Source organism: Pan troglodytes, chromosome 19, assembly GCF_028858775.2.
Source record: "Pan troglodytes isolate AG18354 chromosome 19, NHGRI_mPanTro3-v2.0_pri, whole genome shotgun sequence".
In the NCBI taxonomy this organism is placed as follows: Eukaryota; Metazoa; Chordata; class Mammalia; order Primates; family Hominidae; genus Pan; species Pan troglodytes.
The window spans coordinates 13,580,108-13,604,415 of NC_072417.2; the positions used below are offsets into that span (position 1 = coordinate 13,580,108).

Consider the following 24,308-nt stretch of genomic DNA (forward strand, 5'->3'; position numbering starts at 1 on the left):
CATCTATTATTTTTTGATGTTTTGATCAAGGCCATTCTTGCAGGAGTAAGGTGGTATTATATTGTGGTTTTAATTTGCATTTCCCTTATAATTAGTGATGTTAAGCATTTTTTCATATGTTTGTTGGCCATTTGTATATCCTCTTTTGAGAATTTTCTGTTCATGTCCTTAGCCCACTTTTTGATGGGATTATTATTATTATTTTTTTCTTGTTGATTTGTTTGAGTTCCCCATAGATTCTGGATATTAGTCCTTTGTCAGATGCATAGTTTACAAGATTTTCTCCCACTCTGTGGGTGGTCAGTTTACTCTATTGATTATTTCTTTTGCTGTTGCAGAAGCTTTTAGTTTAAGTCACATCTGTTTATCCTTGTTTTTGTTGCATTTGGTTTTGGGTTGTTGGTCATGAAGTCTTTGCCTAAGCCAATGTCTAGAAGGCTTTTTCCAATGTCGTCTTCTAGATTTTTTATGGTTTCAGGTCTTGTATTTAAGTCCTTGACCCTTCTTGAGTTGATTTTGGTAAGAGATGAGAGATGAGGATCCAGTTTCATTCTCCTATATGTGGCTAGCCAATGATCCCAGCATCATTTGTTGAATAGGGCTTCCTTTTTCCACTTTATGCTTTTGTTTGCTTTGTCAAAGACCAGTTGGCTGTAAGTATTTGGGCATATTTCTGGGTTCTCTATTCTGTTTCCTTGGTCTATGTGCCTATTTTCTTACCAGTACCATACTGTTCTGGGGACTATGGCCTTCTAGTATAGATTGAAGTCGGGTAATGTAATGCCTCCAGATTTGTTCTTTTTGCTTAGTCTTGCTTTGGCTATGTGGGCTCTTTTTTGGTTCTATACGAATTTTAGGATAGTTTTTTCTAGTTGTGTGAAAAATAATGGTGGTATTTTGATGGGAATTGCATTGAATTTGTAGATTACTTTTGGCAGTATGGTCATTTTCACAGTATTGATTCTATCCATCTGTGAGCATGGGATGTGTTTCCATTTGTGCCTTCTATGATTTCTTTCAACAGTGTTTTGGAGTTTTCCTTGTAGAGGTCTTTCACTTCCTGGATTAGGTGTACTCCTAAGTATTTTAATTTTTTCCAGGTATCGTAAAAGGAGTTGAGTTCTTGATTTCTCAGCTTGGTCACTACTGATGTATAGTAGTGCTACTCATTTTTGTATATTAATTTTATATCCTGAAACTTTACTGAATTCATTTATCAGTTATAGAAACTTTTTGGATGAGTCTGCAGGGTTTCCTATTTATACGATTTTATCATTGGTGAACAGCGACAGTCTGACTTCCTCTTTACTGATTTGGATGACCTTTACTTCTTTCTCTTGTCTGACTGCTCTAAGACTTCTAGTACGATGTAGAATAGAAATGGTGACAGTGAGCATCCTTGTCTTGTTCCAGTTCTCAAGGGGAAATGCTTTCAGCTTTTCTCTGTTCAGTATAATATTGGCTATGGGTTTGTCATGGGTGGCTTTTATTACCTTAAGTTATGTCCCTTCTATGCCAGTTTTGCTGAGGGTTTTAATCATAACGGGATGTTGGATGTTTTGTCAAATGCTTTTTCTGCATCTATTGAGATGATCATGTGCTTTTTATTTTAAATTCTGCTTATGTAGTACATCACATTTGTTAACTTGTGTATGTTAAGCCATCTCTGCATCCTTGGTATAAAAGCCCCTTGATCATGGTGGATTATCTTTTTGACAAGCCATTAGACTGTTAGCTAGTATTTTGTTGAGGATTTTTGCACCTATGTTTATCAGAGATATTAGTCTGTAGTTTTCTTTTTTTGTGATGTCCTTTCCTTGTTTTGGTATTAGAGTGATACTGGCTTCATAGAATGATTTAGGGAGAATTCCCTCTTTATCCTGTGTAATAGTGTCAGTAGGATTGGTACCAATTCAACTGTGAATCTATCTGGTCCTGGACTTTATTTTGTTGTCATTTTTTTCATTATCATTTCAATATCGCTGCTTATTGGTCTGTTCAGAGTTTCTATATCTTCCTAGTTTAATCTAGGGGGGTTGTATATTTTCAGGAATTTATCCATCTCCTGTAGGTTTTTCAGCTTGTGTGCATGAAGGTATTCATAGTAGCCTTCAATGATGTTTTGTATTTCTGTGGTATCAGTTGTAATATCTCCCACGTTTTTCTAATTGAGCTTATTTGAATTTTCTCTTATTTTCTTTGTTAATCTTGCCAATGGTCTATCAGTTTTTTTTTTTACCTTGTCAAAGAACCAGCTTCTTGTTTCATTTATGATTTTTATTTTTATTTTTCAATTTCCTTCAGTTCTCCTCTGATCTTTGTTATTTCTCTTTGTCTGCTGGGTTTGGGTTTGGTTTGTTCTTGTTTCTCTAGTTCCGTGAGGTGTGACCTTAGGTTGTCTATTTGTGCTCTTTTAGAATTCTTAATGTAATAATACTGTGAACTTTTCTCTTAGTACTACTTTTGCTGTATTCCAGAGATTTTGATAGGTTGTGTCCCTATTATCATTCAGTTCAAAGAATTTTGAAGTTTTCCTGTTGATTTCGTTGTTGACCCAACAATCATTCAGGAGCAGGTTATTTAATTTCCATGTATTTGGATGGTTTTGTGGGTTCCTTTAGGAGTTGATTTCCAATTTTATTCCAGTGTGGTCTGAGAGAGTACTTGATATAATTTCAATTTTCTTAAATTGATTGAGACTTGTTTTGTGGCCCATGATATGGTCTATCTTCGAGAATGTTTCGTGTGCTGATAAGCAGAATGCATATTCTGCAATTGTTGGGTAGAATGTTCTATAAATATCTGTTAAGTTCATTTGTTCTAGGATATAGTTTAAGTCCATCGTTTCTTTGTTGACTTTCTGTCTTGATGATATGTCTAGTGCTAACACTGGAGTATTGAATCCCCCACTATTATTGTGCTGTTGTCTATCTCATTTCTTAGGTCTAGTAGTAAATGTTTTATAAATTTGGCAGCTCCAGTGTTAGGTGCATATATATTTAGGATTGTGATGTTTTCCTTTTGTACTAGTCCTGTTATCATTATGTAGTGTCCATCTTTGTCTTTTTTAACTGTTGTTGGTTTAATGTCTGTTTCGTCTAAGAATAGCTACTCCTGCTTGCTTTGGTGACCATTTGTATGGAATGTCTTTTTCTACCCCTTTGCCTTAAGTTTATGTGAGTCCTTATGTGTTAGTTGAGTCTCTTGGGGACAGCAGGTACTAGGTTGGTGAATTCTTATCCATTCTACCATTCTGTATCTTTTAAGTGGAGTGTTTAGGCCATTTACATTCAACATTACTATTGAGATATGAGCTACTATTCTATTTGTCATGCTAATTGGTGGCCTGAATAGCTTGTTTTATTTTTCCATTTTGTTATTGTTTTATAGGTCCTGTGAGATTCATGCCTGAAGGAGGTTCTATTTTGGTGTATGTCAAGGGTTTGATTCAAGATTTAGAGCTCCTTTTACAAGTTCTTGTAGTGCTGGCTTGGTAGTGCCGAATTCTCTCAGCATTTGTTTGTCTGAAAAAGACTGTATCTCTCCTTCATTTATGAAGCTTAGTTTCATGGGATACAAAATTCTTGGCTGGTAATTGTTTTGTTTAAGGAGGCTAAAGATAGGACCCTAATCCCTTCTAGCTTGTAGGGTTTCTGCTGAGAAATCTGCCATTAACCTGATAGGTTTTTCTTTATATGTTACCTGATGCTTTTGCCTCACAGCTCTTAAGATTCTTCCCTTCATCTTGACTTTGGATAACCTGATGTCTGTGTGCCTAGGTGATGATCTTTTTGTGATGAATTTCCCAGGTGTTCTTTCAGCTTCTTGCATTTGGATGTCTAAATGTCTCACAAGGCCAGGGAAGCTTTCCTCAATTATTCCCTCAAATATGTTTTCAAAACTTTCAGATTCCTCTTCCTCCTTGGGAACACCAGTTATTCTTAGGTTTGGCCATTTTACATAAACACAATCTTCTTGGAGGCTTTGTTCATTTTTTAAAATTCTGTTTTCTTTGTCTTTGATGGGTTGGGCTTTTGAAAGCCTTGTCTTTGAACTCTGAAGTTCTTTCTGCTACTTGTTTGTTTCTATTGCTGGGACTTTCCAGTGCATTTTACATCTCTCTAAATATGCCTTTCATTTCCAGAAATTGTGATTGTGTTTTATTTACGCTATCTATTTCACTGAAGATTTTTGCTTTCATATCCTTCATATCCTGTATCTTTTTTAGCAGGAAGAGCTGCAGACCAAACTCCTCAGAAACCAAGTTAAAGAAGGAAGGGGTTTATTTGGCCGGGAGCATTGGCAAGACTCCTGTCTCAAGAGCTGAGCTCCCCGAGTGAGCAATTCCTGTCCCTTTTAAGGGCTCACAACTCTAAGGGGGTCTGCGTGAGAGGGTCATGATCAATTGAGCAAGCAGGGGGTACATGACTGGGGGCTGCATGCACCGGTAATCAGAACGAAACAGGACGGGACAGGGATTTTTACAATGCTTTTCCATACAATGTCTGTAATCTATAGATAACATAACCAGTTAGGTCAGGGGTCGATCTTTAACTACCAGGCCCAGGGCGTGGTGACAGGCTGTCTGCCTTTAGATTTCATTTCTGCCTTTTAGTTTTTACTTCTTTCTTTGGAGGCAGAAATTGGGCATAAGACAATATGAAGGGTGGTCTCCACCCTTAATTTTTTTTTTTTTAAATTTAAGTTGAACTTCACCTTTCTCGGGCACCTCCTTGATTAGCTTAATACTCAACTTTCTGAATTCTTTTTCTGGCAATTCAGAGATTTCTTCTTGGCTTGGATCCATTGCTGGTGAGCTAGTGTGATATTTCAGGGGTGTTAAAGAACCTTGTTTTGTCATATTACCAGATTTGTTTTTCTGGTTCCTTCTCATTTGGGTAGACTATGTCAGAAGGAAGATCTGGGGCTCAAGGGCTACGTATCAGATTGTTTTTGTCCATGGGATCCCCCCTTGATATGGGGCTCTATGCCATCTCCTGGGGATGGGGCTTCCTGAGAGCCAAACTGCAATGATTGTTATTTCTCTGCTGGTCTAGCCATCCAACAGAGCTACTGGGCTCTGAGCTGGTACTGGGGGGTGTCTGTGAAGAGTCTGTGATGTGATCTGTCTTCAGTCCCTAAGGCATGGGTACCAGCGCCTGGTCCAGTGGAGGTAGCAGTGGAGTAAAGTGAACTCTCATGGTCCAAGTGTTTATCTAGGAGTCTATGGTCCTTGGTTGAAGTTTTGTTTAGTGTACTAGTTGGCCTCCAGCCAAGAGGTGGTCCTTTCAAGAGTGTACCAGCTGTGGTAGCATAGGGGGGATACAAACTTGCCCTAAGGTGGCCTGGATAAGTATTCCAGTTTCTCAGGTGGTGAGTGGGACCATAGAGCTCCCAAGAGATTATGCCCTTTGTCTTCGGCTACCAGGGTGCGTAGAGAAAGACCATTGGGTTGGGGCAGGGTTAGGCATGTCTGAGCTACGACTCTCCTTGGGTGGGGCTTGCTGTGGCCACTGTGAGGGATGGGGGTGTGGTTAACAGGCCAATGAAGTTATGTTCCCATGGGGATTATGGCTGCCTCTGCTGTGTCATACAGGTTGTCAGGGAAGTGGTAGAAAGCCAGCAGTGATAGGCCTCACCCAGCTCCCATGCTGTCCAAGTGGCCATCTCACTCCCAATGTGCCCTACCCCTAACAGTGCTGAGTTTATTTCCAGGTAGCTGGTGAGCAGGGCTGAAAACTTGTTCCAGGCTGCAAGTCTCCCTGTTGAGAAAGCAAGCAGCACTTTCAGGTTTCTTGTCTTCCTGCCTGTGGTGGCTGCAGTGAATAGCCATTTTTAGAAAAATAAGTTTTCTGCCTCCTTTTCTTTCACTTTTCCTTCTGATACTTCCATAATGTGTGTATTTGTTTGATGGGTCCCATATGTCCCACAGGCTTTCTTCACTCTTTTTCCATTTGTTTCTCTTACTAGTACTTTCAAATGACCTGTTTTTGAGTAGTGAATTCTTTCTTCTGTTTCTTCATATCTGCTGCTGAAGCTCTTTTGAGTTTTTTAAAGTTTAGTCATTGTATTATTCAGCTCCAGAATTACTGTTTCTTTTTTGTGGTTTCTGTTTGTTGAAATTTACATTTTATTTATGTATTGATTTCCTGATTTTGTTTAGTAGTTTACCTGTGTTTTTGTGTGGGTCACCATGTTTCTTCAAATGATCACTTGAATTCTTCGTCAGGCAGTTCATACTTCTCCATTTCTTTGACGGTTTCTGAAGCTTTATTCTGTTCCTTTGGCTTTGCTAAGTTTCCTTGATTCCTTGTGTTTCCTGTAGCTTCACATTTGTGTTTGCACATTTGAAGAAGCAGTCATCTCTTTTAGTCTTTACAGGCTGGTTTTGATAGAGAAAGTCCAATTTGATAGGAACTGTTTTTCACCAGTCACCTTAGCCAGATATTCTGGGCTGGCCAATTGGCAGGGTCTATGGGCAGGCCGGCCTAGTGCTTGGGGATGTGGGTGGATGGGCCAGCTTCTGGGCACCATGCACAGGCCCACTGTAGGGTGCAAGGCTCCAGTTGTTAAAATACACACACTGACTATTAAGAGCTCCCAACCATTTTCTTATTTTTTTTCTTTTCTTGTTCTTAGCTACTCAGAGGGGTCTGGCCATGTGAATTGCCTCAGTATTCTTGGTGAGGCATGACAGAAGTGGTCCTCTTGGTTAGCATCCTGAAAGGCAGGGGAAGTTGTACATATGTTTTATTTTCTTTTTTACTTATGGAAGAACTCATGAGATGAGGGGATCTCTCTTTGTGCTACTCTGTGCTGGCTTGGGTGAGGGGTGATTCAGGTAATGTGACAGAGTTTTTTCTACAGTGTTCAATACGGTGTTTTTTCTACTTCTGTGTACTACCAGGGTGCTATAAACTTTCACTTGGATTCTGGAGCTCTCACAAAGGTATTTTCATCTGTGGATGGTGGATAAATTAGTCTGTATGTTGGTGGATGAGAGATATAACTGTCTATTCCACCATCTTGTTGACATCACTCCTTTCACCTCTGTTTTGAAATGTCTTTTACCTGATGTCATTGCAGCAATATTTCACTTAAAATATTTAGTATTTTCCAAATATGTCTGTGTCTCTTTTTAATTTCAAGCTTTATATATTCCTGTGCTTTCATCGTGTCTCTTTAAATACATCTATCTATATTTTATTTTTAAATCAGTATGTTGAACATTACTTTTTAATTGATGGGTTAGGTCCATTTATGTTTAATGTAAATTTATGTACTTCCCCCAGTAGACTGTGACCTCACGTTTGTAACCCAGTTTGAGGCCTCTGTAGACTGTCATTATGAATAGAATGAGTTGATGAATGACTGCATGAATGTCAAATGAATTGAACACCACCTGTCAAGGTCTATATCACGTGCTGGCTCAGCTGATACAAATATGTATGATTGCAATCTCTTTCAAACCACCACAGCCAAGTGACTGACTTTCTTATCAGCTACTATTTACTTTCTGTACTTTGGATGTGTGCTAGATGAGAGACACTTCTAGGTTTAAACTGGATATAGTCAGATAAGGCCAAGAATGTGGCCCTGTAGTCAGGTGCATTGAAGAATTTGACCCTGCAACATTCTAGTGTTGGTGTTAGTGTGACCTTATTTAAGGCCAAGGCTGATGAGACCTGGGGGCACCAGGTTACAAATATGTCTTTTTTATCACCACATATCTATATGCTGTCTCTGAGCTGGAGCCATGTCCCAATCACTGCTGTATAACACACAGGACAATCCCTTACATAGGGTGAAGGATATTCCTAGTCTCCACTTTAATGCTGTCTTTCCAAATTGCCCTCATGTCAGCCTCTTAAAGTGTTTATCTAGGAGTCTTCCCAGAGCCCCATGCATGTCCTTGTTCCTCAGGCTGTAGATGAAGGGATTCATCATGGGTGTCACCACAGCATACATCACTGTGGCTACTGAGTCCTTCACAGAGTAGGTATGGAGGGGCTTTAGGTATACCATACAAAGTGTCCCATAGAAGAGGGAGACTGCACCCAAATGGGAGGCACAGGTGGAGAAGGCTTTGTATTTCTTAGAGAGTGAGGGTATTCTGAGGATGGCTCTGATAATCAGCACATAGGAAATGATCACGAATCCAAAGGGAATGAGGAAGATGAAGCAGCCTGTGGCAATCAGCACTGTGTGATTAGTCTGAATGTTGGAACATGCCATCCTCAGCAATACATACATCTCACAGAAGATGTAGTGGATTTTTCGTGACCCACAGAAGGTCACTCTGGTCATGAGGAGGGTGTGTATGAGGCCATAGAGGACGGATAGGACCCAACACAAGGAAAGGAGTAAGATACAGAGCTTAGGGCTCATGGCTGTGGTGTAGTGGAGGGGGCAGCAGATGGCCACATAGCGGTCATATGCCATCACAGCCAGGATGAGGTTGTCCAGGGCCACCAAGGAGACCAGGAAGTAGAGCTGCGTCAGACACCCTGCGTAGGAGATGGCTTTGTTCTGGGACTGGAGGTTCACCAGCATCTTGGGGATTGTGTTGGTGACAAAGAAGAGGTCAGTGAAGGAGAGGTTGGCCAGGAAGAAGTACATGGGGGTGTGCAGGCAGGAATCAGAGCTGATGGCCAGGATGATGAGCACATTTCCCACCACCGTGACCAGGTACATGGACAGGAACATCCAAAACAGGATCCGCTGCTGCTCAGGACTCTCTGACATCCCCAGGAGAAGGAACTCTGAACCTTCACTCTGGTTGCCTCCATCCATTTCCCCAACTCTCTTTTAACATTAACACCAGCAAATGTTTACCAAAAGTCCTTAATTGAATAAAAACATGAAGATAAGCAAAATCAACATTTTCTTAGAATTAAGAATGTCTTACACCCAATTTTATAATTTTTGAAAATAAGAAAGTGAAAAATATAACAAAGTTTTTATGCGATATAATTATTTCAGCTACTTCAAAGCTGGGAAACTCAATGTTAAAGGAATAATGTGTAATTCTTATTTTTCAATCCTGTCATCTTACACTATTTTTGAAGTGTTTGGTGATTAGTGTGTTATGTATATGTGTTAAAATAATTAATATAGATACATGCAGTATAAGTAGTTCAAAAATAAAAGGAAGAAAATAAAAGTATTTGAAAGGAGTAGGAACAATTATTATTTGTTGATATGATGATCTATCTGAAAAAAGTGGGACTATCAACTGAAAGACTACTAGAAATAGAGTTTAGAATACTTGAAATCAAGTCTTTCCCTGCTAGTAAGATAGTACGCACTGCCACTTACTTGCTGTGAAACCTCAGGTAGGGTTCCAGAGTTCTTTAAGACTCAGTTTCTTCATATGAAACATGAGTTATGGGGTGGGGCAAAATTAAGTAATAAAGTGCTTGACACAAGGAGTTGGTATGCAATTAGCACTCAGAAATGTTGACTATTATTGTTATATTTAATGAGAATCAGGAAAAATGTTATAATGAAAAACTATCTCATCCCCACTGTCAACAAATAAATCATGGCACTCAGATGTTAACAAGAATCAGGCAAAACCTTCAAATTCTCCAGTGAGGGGTAAAGTAAAAATTAAATAAATTGATAAACATATCAAGGTTTCTAATATGAAGAGAAGTGTCACCAAGCTATATACTCTTTTGAATTAATTGAAAGTTTACTGGATATCAAAATTATAACAGGGTTTTTGAGAAATGAAACTGGTCTAAATTTCATCTAAATATAAGCATGTAGATAAGCTAGAAAAACATTGAATAAAAGAATAACAGGGTGATGCTTGCACATCAAATATTAAGAATTCTAAAGCAATATGATAGTAATGTTGGAATGAACAGATCAGTAGAAACTTCACAGATAGACACAAAAACGTGGAATTTGGCAGATTAATTTGGGTGCACTGTATATTAGCCAGTAAATTCTGCATGGGTACACTCTATATTAGCAAGTAAAGTCTGCATTATTCAAGAAATGGCACATTGAGATAACTGTGTAATTGATTTTGGAGGACTAGTTCGAACAATATTTTGTATCTTATCGAACACATTTAAAACATACTAAAGATTAAAATACTACAGTGTGCCTTTTTTTTCTTCGAAAGCCTAATGTGTATGGAATAAAATGTTTAAAAAATCAAAAAAGAAAAAAGAAACATGTATATGTAAAAATATAAAAAATGTAGTATATATAAAACAGCTGAATGCGGTCAGGGAAAGAGTAAGATCTCTTCCAATACTACTGACAGTTCTCAGTGACTGTGGGAACTAAGCAAATAGGTAAATACCAATAACCAGCCCCATTAGGGGAGACTAGTACCCTGAATTGTTACAATAAATTATCTAAAATGTCCATATTCCAACAACATTTATGAACCATGAAAAGAAACAAAGTATGAGCCACAGGTGAGGAAAAAATCAGGCAACAGAAACTACCTGTGAGCACAATGTGATGTCAGCCTTCTTTGAAAAGACCTCAAAGTAGCCATTGAAAATATTTTCACAAAACTAAGAGAAAGCATGATTAGGGAAGTAAAGGAAGGTACAGTGAGAATGTCATGACAAATGGGGAATATCAATAAAAAGAATGGATAAAAGAGAGCCAAATGGAAATCCTGCAGTCAAAATGTACAATAACTGAAATGAAGATTTTATTAGTCAGGCTGAATAGTAGTTTTGAACTAGCAGAAAAAATAGCATTCTTTAAGATAGATTGATATCAATTAAGCTGAAAAATAGAGGAAGAGAAAAAATGAAGAAATCAGAAAAGTGTGGAGCACCATTAAGCATACCAGCACACATGGAATGCAAGTGCTGAAGGAGAGGAGAGAGAAAAATCAGAAAAAAAATTCAAAGAAAGAATGGCTGAAAACGTAGTAAATTTGTTTAAAAAACTACACATATAGGAAACTCAACAAACTTTAGGCAGAATAAATACAAAGAGATTCACAAATAGACACATCATAGTAAAAAGGCTGAAAGGCAGAGACAAGGAGAAAATCTTGAAATCAGCAAGTAAAAAAGATTTTTTACTTACAAAGGAAGCCTAATAATATGAACAACAGACTTCTCAACAGAGACAAAGGAGGCTCCAAGACAGTTGGATAACATATTCAAAATGGTTGAAGAAAAAACCCATCAAGTAAGAGTCTAATATTCAGCAAAACTATCTTTAAAAGAATGAAGGCCAAATAAAGATTATCTCAGGTGAACAAAAACACAGAAAATTTGTGCTAGCAGACCTATCTTATAAAAACTACTAAAGAAATTTCTTTAGGTTGAAAGTAAGTTACCTCAGATGATAATTTGAATCCACATGCACAAAAAGGAAAGAACAGTGATAAAGTATGAAAATGTGATATTATAAATGTATGTAAATATGTAAATATATATTGATATAATCTATATCTATGTAATATTTTACATATATCTATTAAGTATGACAGTATAAATTCATATTTTCTTGTTTTTTCTTATAACTTATTTAAACACCATTTATGTAAGATAATATGTATATGATGTATCATTGAGGCCATAGCATATAGAAATATATGTATAACATTTTTGTCGATTACAGCATAAAGGAGCTGGGTGGAGGCAAAGTTGGACTAAGGAAATGACTACAGAAGGTATAGTAGTAATTATAACAATGGATTATCAGGATTAATAGATGTTACATCTGTAACAATAATACTACAAAAGGAAGAAAATAGTAGAATTATATAGAAATCATTTTCTATATATCATTGGACTTAAGTTGGTATAAATCTGAAGCTGATTCTGATAAGATGTATGTGGTAGACTTTAGAGCAACCACTAAAAATTACCTTCAAAAATAGAGTGAAAAAATTATTAAAGAAATTAAAATGCAACATGAGAAAATATTAACTTAATGGAAAAGGAAGTGGTAAAGGAAAATAGAGGAAAAAAGGACATGGGACACATAGAAAACACAAAGTAAAATGGGAGACATAAATCTAACTATATCAATCATAACATTAAGTGTGAATGCATAGAACAATTCAATCAAAAGGCAGAGACTGTCAGAGTGGATAAAAACATGATTCATTTATATGCATTCTACAGAAAACCTACTTGATTCAAAGATACAGCAAGGTTGAAAGTAAGAGGATGGGAAAAGATACCATGCAATCAGGAACCACAAGAAAAACGGAATGGCTATACTTTAGCCTTAAAATGTAAAATGGCTTTAAAGATTAAAATAGAGTTTATGCTGACCTGGTGGCCCATGCCTGTTAATCTCATTACTTTGGGAGGCTGAGGTAGGAGAACTGCTTGAGGCCAAGAGTTCAAGACCAGCCTGAGCAACACAGCAAGACCCCATCTCTTTAAAGAGAGTTTAAGTCAAAAAGTCTGACTAGAGATAAAGTGAGACATTTTATAATGACAAGTGGGTCAATCTATGAAGAAGATATAACAATTATAAACATATATGCACCCAAATACATGAAGGGAACTGACAGAAATGAAGACAGAAATGTGTAATTCAACAACAGTATTTGGAAAATTCAACATATCACTTTAAATAATGGATAGAACAACTAGACAGAAGATCAATAAGGAAAAAAAGACTTGATCAACACTATAAATTAACTGCACCTAACAGATGTCTATATAACACTCTGCCCAACAACAAAAGAAGAAAATTATTTTCAAGTGTCATTGGAACATTCTCTATGTTAGACCATATTCTAGGCCATAAAATAAACCCCAATGACATTAAAAGGCTAGAAAAAATACAAAGTATGTTTTCCCACTGCAGTAGAATAAAATTAGCAATGAATAGCATAAAAAATGGAAAAACATGTTTCATTTCCATATGTTACTTCATTTCCATATTGTGGAGGATAATATACTTCCAAGAAGGTTCTTCCAGGAATTTATCCATATCTGTTAAATGTTCTAGTTTGTGTGCGTAGAGGTGTTCACAGTAGTCTCGAATGATCTTTTCTATTTCTGTGGTGTCTATTTTACAATGGACTTTAAAAAAACTTGAAAGCATTCCCACTGAGAAATGGAACAAGACAAAGATGCCCACTTTCATTACTTCTATTCAACATAGTACTAGAAGTCCTAGCCAGAGCAATAAGACAAGAGAAAGAAAGAAAGGGCATCCAAATTGGAAAAGAGTCAAATTAGTGCTGTTTGCCAATGGTATGATCGTATGCTGAGAAAGCTCTAAATACGAGTCCCCACCCCCAAGCCAAGGGAGGTGGTGAGTGAGCATGTTACCCAGCCAGGGAAATCATGCTTTTTCCACGGAACTATGCAACCCACAAATCAGAAGATTCCATTGGTGAACCCATGCCACTGGTGCCTAGGGTACCAACCCCAGAGCTGTGCAGATTCTCAACAGTCTCTCTGCTAGAATCTGCTTAAGGCTGCCAAGTTCCTTGAGGGAGAGGCAACTAGCACCATAGCTGCAGCTGCCTGCTGTCTAAGCTGTTTGAGCTCCTTGCAGGAGGGGCAGCACCCAACATTGGGACTGATAACTGCCTAGCACACTAAGCTCCCTGGGTGGGGGAAGGGCGGCAGCCATCTCTATAGCTCCAGCCCACACTTTTCCCCTGCCGGAGCCTGGGAGACTGGTTGACTTGGTCCCAAAAGGTGTCCACCACAGCCCAACACACCCCTATGGTCGACTGTGGCCAAAGCACCTCTTCAGGCCTGACCCTGACCCATTCTTCCTCACTGGGTGGGGCCTCAATGCAGGAAGTACAACTTCAGCCAGGGGCTCAGGGACAGTACCCTGATCTCCCTGGGCCTGAGCCCCTAGCAGGAGAGGTGGCCACAATCTCTGTGGATCAGCAGACTTAGCCTTTCCTCCTGGTAGTTCTGAGGAATCCAGGTAGCCCAGATGAGTGGGTTTCCCCTAGTGAAGCACACCCCCTTCACCAAGGGACAAAGTGCTTTGTTAAACGGATCTTTTTCCCTGTGCCACCCAACTGGGTGAGACCCTCCAACAGGGGATGTCAGACACCCTATACAGGAGTGAATCTACTCGTATCACGTTGGTGCCCCTTGAGGTCAGAGATCCCACAAGGAGGAGCAGGCACCCATGTTTCCTGTTCTCCACCTCCTTGAGTGATACCTCCAGGCACAGCAGCGAACCAGATGAATAGGGCCTGTAATGAGCCCCCAGGCCTACTAAAGACGAGGGACCTGAGCATTGAAAGAGAAACAAACAGAAAGCAACAACAGCAGCATCAACAACAGCAAAAAAGTCCTCACAAAAACCCCATCCAAGGGGCGGCAGCCTCAAAGATCCAAACTAGACAAACTCGTGAAGATGAGAAAGAACAACAACAACAACAACAAATGTTGAAAACACAAAAGGCCAGAGTGCTGCTGCTTCTCCAGATAGCTGCAATATCTCGCCAGCCAGGAAGCAGAACTGGTTGGAGGATGAGATGGATGAATTGACAGAAATAGGCTTCAGAAGATGGATAATAACAAACTCCTCCGAGCTAAAGGAGCATGTTCTAACCCAATGCAAAGAAGCTAAGAACCTTGATAAAAGGTTACAGGAGCTGCTAACTAGAATAACCAGTTTAGAGACGAACATAAATGACCTGATGGAGCTGAAAAACACAGCATGAGAACTTCATGAAGCATGTACAAGTATCAACAGCTGAACCGACCAAGTGGAAGAAAGGATATCAGAGTTTAAAGACCACCTTGCTGAAATAAGGGATGCAGACAAGATTAGAGAAAAAAGAATGAAAAGGAATGAAGAAAGCCTCCAAGAAATATGGGACTACGTAAAAAGACTGAACCTACGACTGATTGGAGTACCTGAAGGAGACAGGGAGCATGGAAACAAGCTGGAAAACACACTTCAGGATATTATCCAGGAGAACTTCCCCAACCTAGCAAGACAGGCCAACATGCAAATTCAGAAAATACAGAGAACACCATTAAGATACTCCATGAGAAGATCAACCCCAAGACACATAATCATCAGGTTCTCCAAGGTCAAAGTGAAGGAAAAAATGTTAAGGGCAGCCAGAGAGAAAGGTCAGGTCACCTACAAAGGTGACCATCAGACTAACAGTGGATCTCTCTGCAGAAACCCTACAAGATAGAAGAGAGTGGGGGCCAATATTCAACATTCTGAAAGAAAAAAATTTTCAACCCAGAATTTCATATCCTGCCAAACTAAGCTTCATAAGTGAAGGAGAAATAAAATCCTTTCCAGAGAAGCAAATGCTCAGGGATTTCATCACCACCAGGCCTGCTTTGCAAGAGCTCCTGAAGGAAGCACTAAATATGGAAAGGAAAAACTGGTACCAGCGACTGCAAACACACACCAAAATCTAAAGACCAATGACACTATGAAGAAACTGCATCAACCAGTGTGCAAAATAGCCAGCTAGCATCATGACAGGATCACATTCACACATAACAATATTAACTTTAAATGTAAATGGGCTAAATGCCCCAATTAAAAGACACAGGTGGCCAATTTGGATAAAGAGTCAAGACCCATCAGAGTGCTGTATTCAGGAGACCCATCTCACGTACAAAGACACACATAGGCTCAAAATAAAGGGATAGAGGAAAATTTACCAAGCAGATGGAAAGCAAAAAAATAAAAAATAAAGCAGGCGTTGCAATCCTAGTCTCTGACAAAACAGACCTTAAACCAACAAAGACAAAAAAAGACAAGGGCATTACATAATGGTATAGAGATCAATGCAACAAGAAGAGCTAACTATCCTAAATATATATGCACCCAATACAGGAGCACCCAGATTCATAAAAGAAGTTCCTAGAGACCTACAAAGACTCATAGACTTTATGTGTCTATGCGTCTTTAAAGTGGGAGACTTTAACACCCCACTGTGAATATTAGATCAATGAGACTGAAAATTAACAAAGATATTCAGGACTTGAACTCAGCTTTGGATCAGGTGGAGCTAATAGACATCTACAGAACTCTCCACCCCCAATCAACAAAATTTGTCTCGGTGCCACATGGCACTTATTCTAAACTTGACCACATAATTGGAAGTAAAACCCTCCTCAGCAAATGCAAAAGAACTGAAATCCTAACAGTCTCTCAGACCACAGTGCCATCAAATTAGAACTCAGGATTGAGAAACTCATTCAAAACCACACAATTACATGGAAATTGAACAACCTACTCCTGAATAACTTCTCGGTAAATAATGAAATTAAGGCAGATATCAAGAAGTAGTTTGAAACCAATGAGAACAAAGAGACAATGTACCAGAATCTCTGGGACACAGCTAAAGCAGTGTTAAGAGGGAAATTTATAGCACTAAATGCCCACATCAGAAAGCTAGAAAGATCTCAAATCAACACCCTAACATCACTATTAAAAGAGCTAGAGAATCAAGAGCAAGTGAATCCAAAAGCTAGCAGAAGACAATAAGTAAGATCAGAGCAGAACTGAAGGAGATAGAGATGCAAAAAAACCCTTCAAAAAATCAATAAATACAAAAGCTGGTTTTTTGAAAAAATTAACAAAATGGATAGACTGCTAGCTAGACTAACGAAGAAGAAAAGAGAGAAGAATCAAATAGACACAATAAAAAGTGATAAAGGGGATATCACCACTTATCCACAGAAACACAAACTACTATCAGAGAATACTATAAATATCCCTACACAAATAAACTAGAAAATCTAGAAGAAATGAATAAACTCCTGGACATATACACCCTCCCAAGGCTAAACCAAGAAGAAGTCAAATCCCTGAATAGACCAATAACAAGTTCTGAAATTGAGGTAGTAATTAATAGCCTACCAACCAAAAAAGCCCAGGTTCACATGGATTCATAGCCAAATTCTACCAGAAGTACAAAGAGGAGCTGGTACCACTCCTTCTGAAACTATTCCAAACAATTGAAAAGGAGATATTCCTCCTTAACTCATTTTATGAAGCCAGCATCATCCTGATACCAAAACCTCACAGAGACATAACAAAAAAAGAAACCTTCAGGCCAATATCCCTGAAGAACATCAATGCAAAAATCCTCAATAAAATACTGTCAAACCGAATCCAATAGCACATCAAAAAGCTTATCCACCACGATTAAGTTGGCTTCATCCCTGGGATGCAAGGCTGGTTCAACATACATAAATCAATAAACATAATCCATTACATAAAGAAAACAAAAGACAACAACCATATGATTATCTCAATAGAGGCAGAAAAGCATTTTGATAAAATTCAACATCCCTTCATGTTAAAAACTCTCAATAAACTAGGTATTGATGGAACGTATCTCAAAATAAGAGCTATTTATGACAAACCCACAGCCAATATCATATTGAATGAGCAAAAGCTGCAAGCATTCCCTTTGAAAACTGGTACAAGGCAAGGATGCCCTGTCTTACCACTCCTGCTCAACATAGTATTGGAATTTCTGGCCAGGGCAATCAGGCAAGAGAAAGAAATTAAGGGGATTCAAACAGGAAGAGAGGAAGTCGAATTGTCTGTTTGCTGATGACATGATTCTATATTTAGAAAACCCCATCATTTCCACCCCAAAACTTCTTAAGTGATAAGCAACTTCAGCAAAATCTCAGGTTACAAAATCAATGTGCAAAAATTATAAGCATTCCTTTACACCAACAATAGACAAGCAGAGAGCCAAATCATGAATGAATCTCCATTCACAATTGCTACAAAGAGAATGCTCCCAACACAATGAAATGATAAATGTCTGAGGTGATGAATGTCCTAAATACCCTGATTTGATGATTACACTTATATTCATGTACCAAAATATCACATGTACCCCCAAAATATGTAGTTATTACTGTACATACTAATTATTACTGTACATATTATTGCAATGTTTTGGAAAATCAGCCAGTGTGCCAGGGAAGTATGGAGCCTGTTCTGCAAATTCAATCTGAAACATGGTTAATTTGAAGTCACAGCAGAATAAGCAAATGGAGATGAGGGAACTGTGAGTAATTTCGACTATTAATTAAAGTAATTTGGAGTGCCAGATTTGGGGTGGGGTGAGGGTATAGGGCAGTCCTAGCATTCATCGGATGAGTGAATTCCTTACCTCAATGTAGCAAGTTAAACTCCCAGATGTCCACGGTAGGTGGCATAGTGGAAGGAGATTTTGAGTCTGAAGTTTGGGTTCAAACCCCAGTGTAACAAATTCAAGCATTTTTTGAACAAACTGCAATTTCATTAGACACACACATACATACATACGGTGCTATGTATATACATCTTTTATTTACAACGACGTATATCATTGTAACAACGAGCTATTTGTTTCTGTTATCCTGCTTTATAGATGAGGTGACTGAGATTTAGGTTAATGAGTTTCTCACATTCACTCAATCAGAACTGACACATTGGGATTTGAGCCCCTGTTCTGCCTCCAGATTTCACAATCTAACTATTCTACCATGGGATGGAGGACAGCAATAATGCCCACCTCCCCCCGGGTCAGGAGAAAGAGCTGAAATGCTGTATGTGGAAGCAGCTCTCCAAACTTCAAGCCTAATTGTCCATGGAAGGGGCCTGTGATGGGGGTGGCAAAGGGACTCCGATTCTTCATTCCTCCAACTTCTATTTCCCACCCCTTTCTAGTAGGGAACCCACTCTCTCAGTACAAAGAGCAACAGGGTTCCCAGTCTTGCCTCTATCCTGGTTCTGCTGCCCGCTGAGACAGGAGCAGCCGGACCCCACTCTGTCTGTCCGGAATGGTCCAGGATGTCAGGGGTGGGACTCCTGGTGTCAGGCCTCATGGTGCAACTGCAGGGGAGACGGAAGATGAGGGCACACGGTATTATAGGCTTCCCACATCACAAATGACTTCCTTCTGCAGTCTTGTTCTTACCATTCAGAGCTCTGTGGGACATCTGCTGATGGGAGGGAGGGTAGAGGGCAGGTGACAAGACTGAGGAAGGCCAGAGAACTCCCAGAGAAATTGAGAAATTGATCCCTCTGCTTGCTTGCTTCCCTTTTTTTTCTTTCTTTTCCTTTCTTTTTTTTTGAGACGGAGTCTCACTCTGTTGCCCAGGTTGGAGTGCAGTGGCACGATCTCGGCTGATGGCAATCTCCACCTCCCAGGTTCAAGCCATTCTCCTGCCTCAGCCTCCTGAGTATCTGGGATTACCGGCGTGAGCCATTGCATCCGGCCAGATACCTCTGCTTTGTAACCCACAGGGCAAGCATCTCCTGCACTCATGTGCATCACGATCACCTGTGATGCTTCATAACAAAAAGCTGACTTTCTGACTCTCTCTCTTGAAGTCCTGAAGTCTCTCTTGAAGTCCTGTTTCTGAGAACCAAGTTCTTTTTAGCAAGCATGCAGTAGTTCTGATGCTATACTTTGGGAAACACTGCTCTGAGTTTGTAAGAGTCAGTGGGTTCTGAACACTGGTGTGGTCAGATGGTCACAGAGACACAGACCCCTCTGTTGTGTTGTTGGGGTGTGAGGGGGGAGATTGTAGGAGCAATATGGAAAAGGGGTCCAAGCTTGCAGTGGAAACACTGGGCTTTGTACCTCTTCTGTTACTTCCTAGCTGTATGACCTTGAGTAGGGCCCACGACCTGCCTAAATCCCCTCTTCTCACCTAGGTAGTCATTCTCGCAGGCTGTGAGAATTACATGCAACAGAGAATGTGAAAGTACCTTGAAAACTGTAGAGTGCTTCTAAGATTCAAGGGATTGTTCTATTACCTTTGAAGACTAAGAGGTGAGATTACATGAGTTCCCAAAGTGTGTGAGTATGTTTGTGTGACAGAGAAAATGGAGAAGAGAGAAGGTAAGAGAGAAGAGGGAGAAAGAGCATGAGGCTGAGATGTACAGACCTTACCCACTGCTCTGTGCTGCTCTCAGAGTTCACTGGTTCAGCTTCCTCCACGTTCCTGCTCTACAGGATGAAAACACATTCAGGTCATAAAAGACCTGAAGTCTTTTATGAAGCATTATTTTCTGAATAGGTCTTGGAGACTCATCCTATTGGCTAAAGGTACAGAGCAGAGAACTTGCTGTCTGGGTCTTCAGCTTCTGTAAAAAAGGAGACAGGATTTCACGCTATTGATGCCCCAATGAGATTTGTGGGATATGAGAACTGAGTCTTGGATCCTAGATTCATGAAGAAACGGGATGAACAGGGAGCACATCAGGTCTGCTTATCCATTTTGGAGAGAACTTGGGGATGCAATCCCCAGAGAGCCTCTCGAGACGAACATGGATAATTGCTCTGATGTTATTCTCTAGAGGTGAGGGTCTTGGGAAATGAGTCTTGTTTACAAGAAGTAAAGCAGCTCCTTATTGTGCAGTAATCCTAAAATATACCCTAGGAAGGCTGGGTGTGGTGGCTCACACCTGAAATCCCAGCATTTGGGAGGCCGAGGCAGGCAGATCACCTGAGGTCAGGAGTTCATGACCATCTTGGCCAACATGGTGAAACCCCCATCTCTACTAAAAATACAAAAATTAGTTGGGCATGCTGGCACTTACCTGTTGTCCCAGCTGCGTGGGAGACTGAGGCAGGAGGATCGCTTCAACCTGGGAGGTGGAGGTTGCAGTGAGCCGAGATGGCACCACTGCACTCCAGCCTGGGCAACAGAGTGAGACTCCATCTGAAAAAAAAAAATAAAAGATAAAATACATATAACAGTAAGCCAAAGTAACAGTAAGCCAAAAATAAAGCAGACTCTACACGTATCGCCTGTTGGCTTTGAGTAGGGAGAGGTCTGGCAAATTTAAGGTACTAAACTTCAACTAGAATGATTCCAGATGTCTATGACCCAAAGTACTAAGCAAAAGCAAGAAAGAAATCCTATTTAGAGGAACATAATGTCACCTTAGAGCTGAAATAACAGAATTATTTCTGTTAATAATTTTTCAAGCACAATATCCAACATAAACCCAAAGATAAAAAGACACAAGGAAGATTCCAATAGCAAGAACCAACACAGGGGAGGCATATAGGGACTCTAGATAATATAGTTATTAGACATAGATGGAAAAATAATGATGCTACATTATTTTAGGAAATAAAATGAAGCCTGAAAATTTTATCAGGAATGTTTACAAACAGGCCAGTCATGAGTAACCAGCACTCAGATGAAAAACACATTACTGACCCTCCAGAAATGACCATATATATATTCCTTTCTAGTCACTGTTCCTGCACAGGTACTCACTATCCTAACTGCTAATATCATTAAGTTAGCTTTATCTATTTTCTTACTTTATTTAAATGGAAGTATACAGTTTGTACTCTTTTGTGTTGGCGTTTTTCACTCATTGTATATGTGAGATTCATGCACACAGTTGTATGTGGTTGTAGGTTGTTCATGCTCATTGCTGTATGGTGTTCTATTGTGTGAAGAGACCACTAAACATCCATTTTGGGCATTAGTAGTTTCCAGTTTTCGGCCTGAGTCGTGTAGCTACGCATATCTCTTAGGCATATATACTTAAGAGTGGAATTTATAAATCACATGGCAGGCCTGTGTATAGTTTTTGTAGCCAGTGCTAAACACTTTTCCAAAGTACTGGACTTGTATCAATTTTCCCTACTGCCAGCCGTGTATGAGCGTTCTAGTTGCTCAATACCTTAACATGATTTGGTATTTTTCATCCTTTTCATTTTAGCTATTGTGGTGAGTATAGCGGTATCTCACCATGGTTGAATTTTTTTTTAAAACAGATACATAATAGAGGTACATGTGATAATTTAATATCTTCATAAAATTTATCAAGATCAAATTGGTGTAATTGGGATATATATCGCCTTAAATAGCTGTCTTTTTTATGCTAGAAACATCTGAATTATTCCCCTTTTACTATTTTGAAATATACAATAGATGATTGTAAACTATATTCAGTCTTACTGCTTCTATCAAACTGTACTTTTGTACCTATTAATTAACCTTTCTTCCTCCCAGTCCCCTTACTCTTCCTGGCCTCTGGTGACCACCAGTCTGCTCGTTTATCATCATGGGATCCACTTTTTAAACTTTCACATGTTGAGTGAGAACATATAATATTTGTGTTTCTGTGCTTGACTTATTTCACCGAACATAATGACTTCTAGTTTCATCTATGTTGCTGCAAAGGACAGGATTTCATTTTTTTTTGGCTGGATAATATTCCACTGCGTATATATGCCATATTTTCTTTCTTCATTCATCCTTTGATGGGCATTTGGGTTGATTCCATATTTTGGCCATTGTGAATAGTGATGCAGTAAATGTGGAAGTGTAGATATCTCCTTGATACATTGATTTCTTTTCTTTTGAATATATGTCCAACAGTGGAATTGCTGATTTCCATTTACATTTCTCTGATGACTAATGAAGTTAAGCACTTTTCATAGAGTTATTATCCAAAAGTATATTGTCTTTGTAAATCACCTACTCAAGCGTTCTTCTCATTTTTTTCTATTGGGTTATCTGGTTTTTTTAAAATGTTGATTTGTAATTCTTCATATTTTCTGGCTATGAGTCTTTTGTCAGATGTTTGTAACAAGACTATCTTACCCACCTTTGTGGGTTGGCTTTTGTTCAATTAATGGTGCCGTTAGAGAAATAGAAGAGTTTTAATGTTTTAATTTATCAATTTTTAAATACTTAGTGCTGTCTATATCTTAAGAAATCTTTGCTAAATTTTTGTCATGTTCTCTATGATTTCATCAGGAAGATTTGCTTTTACCTTTCACATTTAGATCTGTGATCAATGTGGAATTGATATTTATATTCGGTGAGGTAGAGATCAACATACATTTTTATTCCTGAAGTGTGGATATTCAACGGATCCAGTGCCATTTGGAGAAAAGCCGTCCTTTCACTGCTCCATCACAGTGGAAATCTTTATCATCAGTCTGGTGACTATATATATGAATCTGTTTCTGGAATCTTAATCTCTTCCATTTGTCAGTTTGCCTATCCTTATATCAATAGTCTACATATTAATTATTATATCTTCTAATAGGATTGCTATATGGTTTGCTTGTTGTTCTTCTTCAGTATTTCCTTTCTTTCTTTTTTTGACACAGCCCAGGCTGGAGTGTAGTGAATGGCGTGATCTCAACTCACTGCAACCTCCACCTCCCGGGTTCAAGCAATTTTCCTGCATAAGCCTCCTGGGTAGCTGGAATTATAGGCATGTGCCAGCATGCCCAGCTAATTTTTGTATTTTTAGTAGAGACGGGGTTTCACTATGTTGGCCAGGCTGGTCTTGAACTCCTGGCCTCAACTGATCCACCTGCCTCAGCCTCCCAAAGTGCTAGGATTACAGGCATGAGCCACTGCGCCTGGCTGGAATTCGTGTCCTTTTAAAAGAGACTCCAGAGAGCTCCCTTGTCCCCTTCTGACATGTAAAGATGCAGCAAAAAGATGGCCATCTGTGAATCAGGAAGTGGGTACTCACCAGACACTGAATCTTCTGGCAAATGGATCTTGAACTTCCCAGCCTCCAGACAGAACTGTGAGAAATAAATTTCTGCTATGTATGTCACTCACTCTATACTATTTTGTTATAGCAGCCTGAATGGATTAAGACATGCTGTTTGAAGGTATTGAGACCCTGTCCTGTTCCCCAACAGCTTTTAGGGTTTTTGTTTATATTTGGTTTCAGTAGTTTTCTCCAATATGCCTATGTTTGGTTTTCTTTCGATTTATACTGCTTGAGATTTGCTGAGCTCCTTCAACCTGTAGTGTTATGTCTTTTATCTGTTTGAAAAATTCTTGGTTAATTATCTTCCTCAAACATATGACCCTGTTCCATTCTCTTTCTCCTGTCCTTCTGGGACTCCAGTGATACGTAATTAGGCCTTCTGTGCATGTTCCATTTATCTCTTATGGCTGCATCTGGGGTTTCTTCCTTTAATTTTTTTTGCACTTCAGTTTAGGTATTTTATATTGACTTGTCTTCTAGTTTATTGATTCTGTATCTTGCTATGTCCAACTTGTTAAATTCATGCACTGAGTTCTTAATTTCAGATACTGTAGTGTTCACTTCCAGAATGTCCATTGTGCTCTTTATGCTATTTGCTAGTAAAATTATTCATCTTTTTATCTATTTCACATACTAATTGTTATCTTAAATTCCTTGTCTGCCACCTCTAAGATCAGAGTCATCTTTCAATCTTTATTTTTTGGTCTTAATTATTAGGCATGTAATTTTGCCTCTTGCCTGTGTGTAGTAATTTTTTTAGTATGTGCTGGGAGTCATGGATACTAGGGTTACAGCGGCTTCAATAGTATGTGCTGGGAGTCATGGATACTAGGGTTCCA

General features: G+C 39.1%; 1 protein-coding gene across 2 annotated transcripts; it reads right to left on the reverse strand.

The window, feature by feature from the left end:
- Nucleotides 1-4,277: 4,277 nt before the first annotated feature.
- On the reverse strand, nt 4,278-20,626 carry OR1D2 (olfactory receptor family 1 subfamily D member 2). Of its 2 annotated transcripts, XM_054669836.2 has the most exons (3): nt 20,524-20,626; nt 19,869-20,067; nt 4,278-8,843 (listed from the first exon to the last, which is right to left on the reverse strand). In XM_054669836.2, the coding sequence occupies exon 3, from the start codon at nt 8,791-8,793 to the stop codon at nt 7,855-7,857; it is 939 nt and encodes a 312-aa protein (XP_054525811.1). In that variant the 5' UTR covers nt 8,794-8,843; nt 19,869-20,067; nt 20,524-20,626; the 3' UTR covers nt 4,278-7,854. The 2 variants fall into 2 exon arrangements, with proteins under 2 accessions (XP_054525811.1, NP_001009114.1); NM_001009114.1 differs by lacking the exons at nt 19,869-20,067; nt 20,524-20,626 and having other exon boundaries at nt 7,855-8,793.
- Between the last annotated feature and the right edge of the window lie 3,682 nt (nt 20,627-24,308).